General features: G+C 34.9%; 1 protein-coding gene across 1 annotated transcript in view; it reads left to right on the forward strand.

Moving 5' to 3' along the window:
- Positions 1-9,468, forward strand: part of KIAA1109 (KIAA1109 ortholog) — a gene marked incomplete at its 3' end in the record, with an annotated part of 50,245 nt that extends 40,777 nt beyond the window's left edge. Inside the window, exons 28-38 of the mRNA XM_010077933.1 lie at positions 814-884; positions 1,359-1,532; positions 1,853-1,973; positions 2,846-2,992; positions 3,349-3,476; positions 3,924-4,126; positions 5,608-5,805; positions 6,539-6,750; positions 7,076-7,227; positions 8,119-8,269; positions 9,316-9,468. Of these exons, the coding sequence (XP_010076235.1) occupies positions 814-884; positions 1,359-1,532; positions 1,853-1,973; positions 2,846-2,992; positions 3,349-3,476; positions 3,924-4,126; positions 5,608-5,805; positions 6,539-6,750; positions 7,076-7,227; positions 8,119-8,269; positions 9,316-9,468 (1,710 nt within the window). The remainder of the gene's footprint in view (positions 1-813; positions 885-1,358; positions 1,533-1,852; positions 1,974-2,845; positions 2,993-3,348; positions 3,477-3,923; positions 4,127-5,607; positions 5,806-6,538; positions 6,751-7,075; positions 7,228-8,118; positions 8,270-9,315) is intronic.
- Between the last annotated feature and the right edge of the window lie 841 nt (positions 9,469-10,309).

Raw genomic sequence — 10,309 nt, forward strand, 5'->3', positions numbered from 1 at the left:
TTAAAATTGCTTAATACACCTGTTGTATAAACAAAGCTATGAGAAACTTGAAACTTCTTTGCTTTTAGTTAAGGAATACCTTGGGTGTCTGACTTCAAATCATGGCTATATGGCTGAAGGGTTATGGAAAAGTGAAGATGGCATTAGAATTCTGTGATTGTGTTCTGAATTGTCATTGCACTTAAACATGCTGCCTGTTGAATGATACGCAGCTGAAGGACACTTACGTGCTTTTTGTTTAAAATACATTACATAGAACTTCAGTAGCAGTGCATTTAATACTGATAAAGGATAAGCTGTACAGGCTTTGCTTCGAAGTGAAGTTGAAACTCATAGGTTCAGCAAATTATTTTTTGCAAATGATTGGGCTTTTTTTCCCCCCTGTGATGTATATTATATGAACATACATGTCTAAGGAAGGAGCTGAAGTGGAATATATGAAAAATAATGGAGATTACTTGATAGAAAATAGGTGTCTAAGCTCTGGAATTTAATTTATCACTTTATAGCAAAAGCTCTCTGTTCATGCAAGCCTTTCATAGATTAGTATTTGAAGTCTTTTTTTTTTTAAAGCAATTAGTCGTTACTTGTCTATGCAAAAACCTTGTAATCTAATCTCTCTTGAAAATGTAACCTAATTTCTCTTTAAAAAAATGAACTTCAGAGTTTGTGTATTCTGTATTGGAGAATCTGCATATGAGGGATTCTTTTAAGAAAAAAAAATTGTAAGGAGAATCACTATTGGAAGATTCCTTGAGCATTTTTTTCGCATATAGAAGGAATGTAATAAGTTTCTTTGTATTTTTGTCTTAGATTGTTAAGCAGGGTCTCACAGCTAATTCATTACTGGACAGAGGCATGCAGCTTACAGGATCAACATCTAAGTAAGTTGCATACTGCATACATTACTAGCTTATTTCTTTAAGAGTAGGGTTTTCCTGATATTCTTGTTAAATGTTTTGGCTCTTGATAGTCCTTCCCGAATTTTATTCATAGCAGTAGTTTTCAGTACAGATCTATTTTACAACAGAGTATTCTATTACAAAATGTTTGGGTTTGGTCAAAAAGAAAATACACCATGAAAAAATTAAATTGTTTCACTCCTACTTTTCAAGATTATGAATTGCAGCTTAATTTAAAGTAATCTAGGTGGTGCTTATGGCAAGCGTCCATTGCATTGCAAAAGCTGAACTTGAATCTAGGGAAGGGCCTTGTTCTGGGGTTATATTTGTGTGCTAAGCTATGTGGTAGAAGAAACCTGCCGTTATATGCATTTTATTAAGAATTAAAATGATATCAGGATGCTTTTGTATTTCTTTTACAAACCTAGATTATTAATATGTATTTGACTTGTTTAGTGCACCTTATACTCCTTTGGAAAAGAAGTCTGCAGAAAATACGGATGATGAAACAATAACAGAAGAATGGACGTTGGACCACCCTGTCTTCCAGACACGGACGACAGCGATAGTAGAAGTAAAAGGAACTGTAGATGTAGTTCTCACTCCTCTTGTAGCAGAGGCACTGGATAGGTAAGTAATTATCCTTTTGCTACTGCAGTGTTAATTGATTATGCTAAAAATTGAAAATCAAAGCTGCTTTGTTCAGCAAAGGTTTAGGTAAAAGGATTGAATAACGTGACTACTGGAGCAGTAAGGCTTTGTACCCAGTGAATGTAATTCTGCATTTCCCATGAAGAAGCTAGAAGAATGTGATGGTGACCTGGGAAATGTCCTGTATGTCTCTCAGTGCTTAGTTTTTATTTCTGTAGTGTTAATTAAACATTATTGATGGTGTGTCATGTGGAGCTGGAAGTTTAAATAGTCTGTTGTGGGCTTGTGTCTTCTCACAGGTACATAGAAGCAATGGTGCACTGTGCTAGCTCTCGACACCCAGCAGCAATTGTTGATGATGTGCACTGCAAAGTTCTTCGAGATGCTGTGCAGAACAGCAAAACAAGCTTCTCGGAAAATGTAAGAACGGGAACAAGAAAAATGCACAAAGATATGAAAGAATATTGTTTTCTATATTTTACATAGAAAAAGTTTGAATTAAATTCAGTGTGTGGTGCTATAGTAACTAAATGCTATATGAGTCTGGAATACATCTTTCTTTTTATCTTGTGCATTTTAATAATCGACTGTTATAATACTGTCTTTTAGTGACCAGAAATCTCTCTTATAGTATTGAGGTGAAGTTTTTCTGCTTTGGGTGGCCTAGTCAGTAGCTACAATAATTTGCATGAGATCGTGCATTCTGTTCTTAGAAATGACTATGACTGGTATTCTTATGTATTATATTCTGTCAGCAATACAGAATTTATTATTTTACAGTAGTTAGTATCTGTGAGGTAGAGGAAAAGTTCAAACTAAGCTGTGAAAGTGCATGTGTTTTCTTTGCAATTCATCTGATACCTTTAAACTAATTTAGCTTGAAAGTAATTTTATGGTATTCTATGGAATTTGGAGTTCTTTCTGTCCAAGTTCATGACCATATCTATATTCTATGATTTCCTAGACTTTGCAGTGTAACAGACACTAATTATTTACTTCATGATAAATTGTCACATATAACTTGTCTATGTAGACCTCAAACTTTCAGCTGAAATCTGTTTATTAGAAAGTTTATTGCAGAATGGCATTGCTGCCTTTATATCTGAACCTACTCTTATCTGTAAGAGCTAGTCCTTGTTCTAGAAATCAGGATATTGTGCTTGAAATGAAGTCAGAATCTCTTGCTGCTTCAGTGCTAGTAAACTATCCTGTTACTCTTCAGTTTAGCAGGTCTGAGTTTTAATGAGAATAAGTTATTAAGCAGTAACAGCTTTTTTTTATCCTCCTCCAAGTTATCTTCGAAGCAGGATATTAGAGGAACAAAAATAGACACTGCTACTACAGGAACAACAAACCAGGGACCAGCACAGACCAATCTCTCACTTAAGCAAGATAATGTGACAATTAAAGGTCTTCAGGCCAACGTTAGTGTACCAAAGGTAACAACTTTTTGTTTAGCTTATTAGTAGACATGTGCCTCACAGGTTACCTTTATTTTGCATCCCTATCAGTTCCTCAAAAGCTTAAATGATAGATAACTAATGTTTTGAACAGGGTAGAGTGTTTTGGAGCTGCTTGATTTTATTATGATAGACGTGCAAGTTAAATAACAACCACTATAGGGATAACTGACTGCGATGTCTTTGAATTATGTTCTTACATCTTCTAGGTGGTAATGGTTTTATCTTTTATTTTTTAATTTTACTGAGAAGATTGTATTGGATATTAGTGGTGTGTACTTAATGTAACATGTTTTTCTAAATGTCTTTATTCTTTGGGGGTATTTTAAATACAGGTGAACCTGTGTTTACTACAAGCATCTGTTGATGAATCTCCAGGGGTTTCTTCTGGGAAAACAGTGACTCATGTTTCGCTAGTAGCTTTGTGTTTTGATAGAATTGCTACGCAAGTTCGTATGAATAGGTAAGAATAATAATAGGCGTATCACTGTCTGTGGCTCTTTCTTGTTAAGGTAGTCAAAAGACTTCCAGTGATACCAATTTTTTTGAACTATAGCTTTGCAGTTATGAAAAGTATTGGAAAAAGTTGTCATGGCTGAGTTAAGTAATAGAATGTGTCTTATAATTTAACATGTAGTATCTAATTAGAATTGCAGTTTCTTTAAGAAGTGGAGGAACCCTTCTGCAATAATTTGGGAACTTCAGTTTTAACTCTTTCTTGCTTATATGTCATGCAGGATAAAAATTATTTTTTTTCAGTGTTTTTCTACCAAAGCTTATGTATCTTCTGTCTTATGAAGAATTCTGTTTAACACTGCTGTGCCAACGTCACTTAAAATTTTAAACAAATATAAACAAATGAAGTATGTCTATCTCAGATTTACTTGTTTTTTCTCTCTTATATTCAAAGGGGTATAGTTGAGGAGGCTTCAAACAATGCAGAAACTGGCAGAAATTCTGTCACATTTGATCGTTACATCCAAACCAGTAAAATGCAGCCCCAGTCTTCTGGCTCATTGCGATCCAATGCTGGAGCAGAAAAAGGAAAAGAAATTGCTGCTAAACTGAACATCCATCGTGTTCATGGACAACTTAGAGGCCTTGATACAACAGGTAAGCCTTTTTTTTAAATTGTGGAAATGTCACTTTTCATAGAAACAAGTGGTTACAGTTTGCCTTGAACTTGTGGTTTGGTAGTTGTTTTTTTTTAATCAACATGGATGAAAAGACCCTTGAACCTAGAGATTTTGCAGATAATCTAAAAAGAAGTTTGGGATAGTTACTCTGAATTATTTTCTAGTATTCTACTGAAGTGCTAGATTTAAATGTAGGCAGAGTGAAAATTGTCAAAAAGACATTCTAAGCAGTTTGTGTGGCAGATGGGTTGCGTTGTAAAAAACCCCAAACCTCAAACAAAAACAAAAACAAAAACCCTGTGCAAAGTTGGGTGAGCAAATGAAATGGGAGGAAAACAGAAGCAATAAGAAAACATTAAAATGGTTAAGTCCGTTTTTACGTAGTTATGGGTAGAAGCTCAGCGGTAGTGTCCCGTGTTAGATATGGTGCAGACGTTCAAGAAGGCCAAGTAATTTTTGAATTCTAACCAAGAAAATTCATCATCTTCTATTTAAAAGGTTTGAGAAATGTCTTTCGAGGGATCTTAGCATTTCACTTATACTTTAAAAGTGATTGCAGTTGTAAGTTGGGGACAGAGGGAGGACTGGAAGGGATATAAATTGACTTAGTGTAATTCTTTTCCCCAGATATTTGACTGTGTGTGACTTGATAGGCAATAGGTGTAAAATTATTTAAAATATTCTTTCAGAAATTTCACTAGAAGACAGGATTTATATTTAAGCTACATCCTAGCATCAAAGAAATCAAGGGAGCATAGTCCCCTCCTGGATCTTGGACAGCAAAGATCATAATGAATTAAAAACTGCTTGAGTCTGTATTTTCTTAGGAGTCAGTGAGACTTAATGCTTTACATCCTCCCAACATAGACATGCTTCCAACCAAGGAGCAGTCTTTGAATTAAAATAAAAAATTTATTTCTAAATATCCTTCAAGTAAGCTATAGTTAATGTCAATGCATTTCTCCTAAAACATATTATCCAAGAGTACTGTCAGTAGCGCTGTTATTTGTTGCTGTTAAACCTTAGATATTTATTGGGAATGGTTTTTTTGGTAAAATAATTCCAAGCCAACTGCCAGTTTCAGATAGAAATATGAAGAGCTTGTTTGTACACATCTTTGGAACCACGACTCTACAAAAGATGAAGAAGGCAGATATGTTAGGATTGGGAATGTCTGGAAGCTTTAACTTTGTGTTGCTCAGTCCTTGTTTTTCCAAAATTAAAAATTACCGTGCCCATACTAACATACCAGGAGGAAGGTTTTTCTTCTTCCTTATGTGCTGCTTTTTTTCTTGCTCCCACTCCAATTTTATTTTTTTCTTTTTTTTTCCCCCCTCCTGTTTGAGGAATACTAAAGGAGCAACATTTCCAAAACACTGTAGACTTCAGAGAGCTATTTGAAAATGTAGCTTTTTTTTTCATTTTGTAACAAAGTGGTAAATATGTTTGGTTTTACAGATATTGGAACTTGTGCAATAACAGCTATTCCTTTTGGGAAATCAAAAGTTCTCTTTACTTTGGAGGAGTTGGATGAATTTGCTTTTGTGGATGAAACAGATCAACAAGCTGTTCCAGATGTAACTCGAATTGGTCCTAGTCAAGAGAAATGGGGTTGGATCATGTTTGAGTGTGGAATTGAAAATTTAACTATAAAAGGTAAGGCTTACGCAGGCTTTATATTATTTTGTGAAACTACTAACAATTCTGTTGTTAGGTCGTCTAGTTCAGCAATTATTGGATTAGAAATTGCTGTATATAGGTGATACTAAATAATCCTTAATGTCCTTAACCCAGGACATACATGTCTATCATGAATAAATTATATCACATAATAGATTATGCAGTAAAGTTTAGTGATCAATGCCACTTACAATAGTGTATGAAATAATTCTGTATAACCTGGTTTCAGCAGTTTCTGAACTTAAATTAGAAGTTAGATTAAGTTAGAAGTTAGACTTAAATTAGAAATTAGAAATTGATGCTTTCACTGATCACTTAAATCCTGACCTTACAGTCATACCCACAGTAGTTGTCTGTATATAGGGCCAGAATTTTGCTTTGGTTGGGGAAACCTAGCTTCAAAAAGAAAAACAGTGTGCATGTATTTTATGTCATCCCAGCTGTTCTTTGCAGGGAATAGTGTTTAAAATCATCTTCATGTGACTAGTCTTCATCTACTTGGAACAAACTATCAGAAACTGTACAACTAGCTGTTAAATTGTTGTATAAAAATTGTAGTGATAAATTGTTCTGTAAAACGATAGTGCATCTTGTTCAACTAAAATCATATGCACTTCTCTTCGTAAGTGCAGATCTTCTCTATGGAACATAACTTACAGAAGTTGATGCATGGCAAACATTTGCAGTCTTGGTGTGTGTGGTTTTACAGGAGGAAGGCAATCTGGAGCAGTATTGTATAATACATTTGGAGTCATGGGTAAATCAAGCGCTACAGAGAGAGGTGGATTGCTTGCATCAAATAACTCTTCAGATTCTCCAACTGGTAGTGGTTATAATACTGACGTGTCTGACGATAACCTTCCTTGTGATAGAATAAGTCCCTCTTCAGATATTAATGGAAATTCAGTTTCAGATGAGCAGGTATGTACATACTGTGTTGAAATGATTGGTCTTGGGTTGTTTTTTTTAAAAGTGTTTAACATTCATAATAAAAAATTGACATTTTAACAGATATCTTGTGCCAACTGAATTCATACTGTCTGCTTGCACACTAGACTTTCAGCTGTCTGCAAGGTCTCTTGGTATTGTCTTGGGAGAGTTGGTGGGCAGCATCAGCTAATTTTTCTTTGCCTAAATGCATATGAAACTATTTCTTATGAACAGTGCAGAGTATGGCGTGTTAGTGCCTTTCAGTGTAATCACTTTGTAAAGCAATTTCACTTTTGTCTTTGTTTCCTTTTTTAAGGATGAGGGAGTTGAATCTGATGATTTGAAAAAAGATATACCCTTGATGCCTCCTCCCCCTGACTCTTGCAGCATGAAGCTAACAATCAAAGAAATTTGGTTTAGTTTTGCAGCCCCTACCAATGTGCGCTCTCCAGCCCATGTATTTTCAAGGTATAATTTTACCTGGTTTCAAAGAAAGAAAATTACAATTCTGCTGTGGTAAATTACACTTGTATTTGGTAGATTCCGAATGTAATTTCAATAATTTTTGAAGCATCCCTGGAAATGAAAATTTTGGATTTTACACATATCACAGTAACTCTTGTTTCAATTTTTTATTGCTGTCATGTTGCTAGAAAATTTTTAGTTGGATGTAATTAAAAGAAGAAATGAAAAAGAGGGGAAAAAAAAACCCAACAAAATCTTCCAGTGAGAATGAGATGTATGAAAGGGAAAGGGGGGGGGAACGACACGGTGTTCTGAGGAGGAGAGATGCAAGAGGAGAGAACCATTCAGTGCTTTTGGTCTTCAACCTGGTGTTTAACCCATAATTTTATTACAACTGTGCTATAAAGTTTAAGATAAATCTTTCTAGGGTGGTTTTTCATATTGTGTTTGTGGAACAAGCCAAATATTGCTTTCTATCAGTAGTTTAAGCTCGATATATAGCTGTAAGTTAGAAGGTACACTTTGTGGGTTTCCTAATGTTCTTGACTCAGCCCTTCAGCAAAAGTCCTTCAGGATGTGTTGTGTAACAGTTGATGTGGGATTCAGACAGTGATGAAAATTTCAAACTGTATGATTTCAGCAGGGAATACAAATGGGAAAATGAGGGAATAGCGGTAGCAGGAGTGGATGAAATTATGAATGTGTGAACCAAAACCTGCCTTAGGTGCTTTTTGCCAGTTCTCATTTTCTTGGCAATAAGTCTGTGTTCATTACTTTGTAACATTGTTCTGCCATATTCCACCTAGTTGAATGTCACTCATAATAGCATTAGAAAATTTTGGTAACTGCTGCTGCTGAATGTGAAAACATAATTATTTTTATTTTTCTCGTTAGGCAGCTGAACCTCTTGAGTACCGCAACACCTGCAGTTGGCGCTTGGCTTGTTCCTATTGATCAAGTGAAATCATCATTAAATAAACTAGAAACTGAAGGAACCCTGCGAATCTGTGCTGTTATGGGTTGTATTATGACAGAAGCTTTAGAGGTAAAAGACTTTTATAAGATCAGTAGGCCTATCAGAACAGAGAAGTGTAATATGTAATATGTATTTGTTTGGGGTTCTGGGTATTTTAACTAACAAATTTATAGCACCTGTTATGACCCTTTACTTCCAGAAGGGGTCACAAGAACTCCCTACTTGTGCTTTTTGTCCAGAATCTAAATTTCAGTGGAAAAAAATTCAGCTATTACTAGTGAGGAAGTCTTGTGCTTCTTACAGGAGTGTATCTGTAGGTAAAATAACTGGAGAATTCTGCCTTTTGAAAGGGGAAGGTAAGAAATACATGGTGTAGCATCTGGTGTATTTGAGATTTTGAAGTGTGTTAAATCATGAAATACTCCTGCAGTGTATTGCATTGCATCATTGTGTTTATTGGACCCACTTGTTAGAGGAAGGGAAGAAAGCATAGTGAGGGTGAAACATTATAACAAGAAGCGTAAAACAGACCAAACTTTTTGTTGAAAGCTAGAATTGGTAGAGCTTTTATGAGAAATTGGGTATTACTGTGGTAAGTTTTCTTGGGAGTAGGCAATTTTTTCGCTGATCATTTACTTAGCACCATCTAGTGGGAAAGATGTTGAGATGATGGCAGTTGTTGAGATCCTGTCTTGCATCATAAGACTGATGAGCTTAGTGTCAGGCTAGTTTTCTGTTGTACTCGAAAATCATCCTTTGCAGCAGTCTTTTATTGCTACCTCCCTTCCTATTTCTTTTCATACCCTTTTTCTAGCATTAAACCAAATGAGAAGGGTCTTTTTTTTCTTTAACAAGGAATAAACTTGTAAAATTGACTTGTAAATCTCAGCTAGCTCGCATATATGTCTGTTAGTCCAGAAGTGTTGTTTTAAGTATGATTTTTTTCATGTAACCGTTTTTAAAAATAAGGTAGGTATCCGTGTGGCAAATCTTTGTTGCAGTAGTTCAAAATGGGGTTAGAAGTTTGTAGTGTCGTAGGTGAAATCTTGTAGTTTGTGCACATGTTCTGTTTGTGAGTATGTTCATATCTGAAAAATTGTTACATTTTAATCTAGAATAAAAGCGTGCACTTTCCTCTGAGAAGCAAGTACAACAGACTTACCAAAGTGGCTCGTTTCTTGCAAGAAAATCCTTCTTGTTTGCTGTGTAATATATTGCACCATTACCTTCATCAAGCAAATTACTCCATTATTGAGGATGCTACCATGGTGAGTTACCTTGTAAAAGTGGAAATAATTCAGTGTGTTAGTTTCAAATATACCAATTCTAATGTCTTAAATTAGGTAACAGTTTAAGGAAAGTTAACAAACAGGAAAATATAACTCTAACTTGTATGTATCCTTAAATTGATAAGTAGTTATGGCTTCTCTCACTTAATTTTCTTTCAGATCTGCTGTTTTTGTTGTGGCCTGTGTATGTGTATAACTTTTATTCAGCTATTTTGTTAGTAAATACATGAAAGATCATGAAACAAAGAGGCTTGTCTTTAAAATTGCTAATGGCCTTTTTGTCAGATTTCATTTTTCTTAAAGGCAAAGCAAAATAGTAAAAATTTGCATGTGTAGTTTGAATAAATCTCAATTATTAATACAAGTGCATGCACTGATAAGCTTATTCCAAACTCTCTCCTCAGAATGAGTTTTCATGTCTTTTAGAAATGCTTAGGTAATGCAGACAGTTTAAGAAAAGAGCTAGAATTGTAGAAACTTTAAGGCGTAAGAATCTAATCTTTTTCTTGGTGGCTTCAGAATGTAAACGTCTGGACTGTAATGGTAAATAAATGCTTGAACAAACTTATTAGGCATAAGGAGGAGTATTTGTTCCTGATTTTGTCATTTTTATAATGTGGTTCCATGGCTGTCACATTTAAACAATACATTTTTGAACATATTCAGCTGAGAGCCCAGTGACCAGAAATAGCATGATTTGTGGTGGAAATAGCACTCTTTGATTTGTGGTCAAAATAAGAAGCTTTTTTTCTTTGTCACAATTCAGTGATGTAATCAAAACAATCCCTATTTTTTGCCTCAAATTTGTGTTTGTAAAGTA

Source organism: Pterocles gutturalis, unplaced genomic scaffold (genome assembly GCF_000699245.1).
Source record: "Pterocles gutturalis isolate BGI_N339 unplaced genomic scaffold, ASM69924v1 scaffold19328, whole genome shotgun sequence".
NCBI classification, from domain to species: domain Eukaryota; kingdom Metazoa; phylum Chordata; class Aves; order Pterocliformes; family Pteroclidae; genus Pterocles; species Pterocles gutturalis.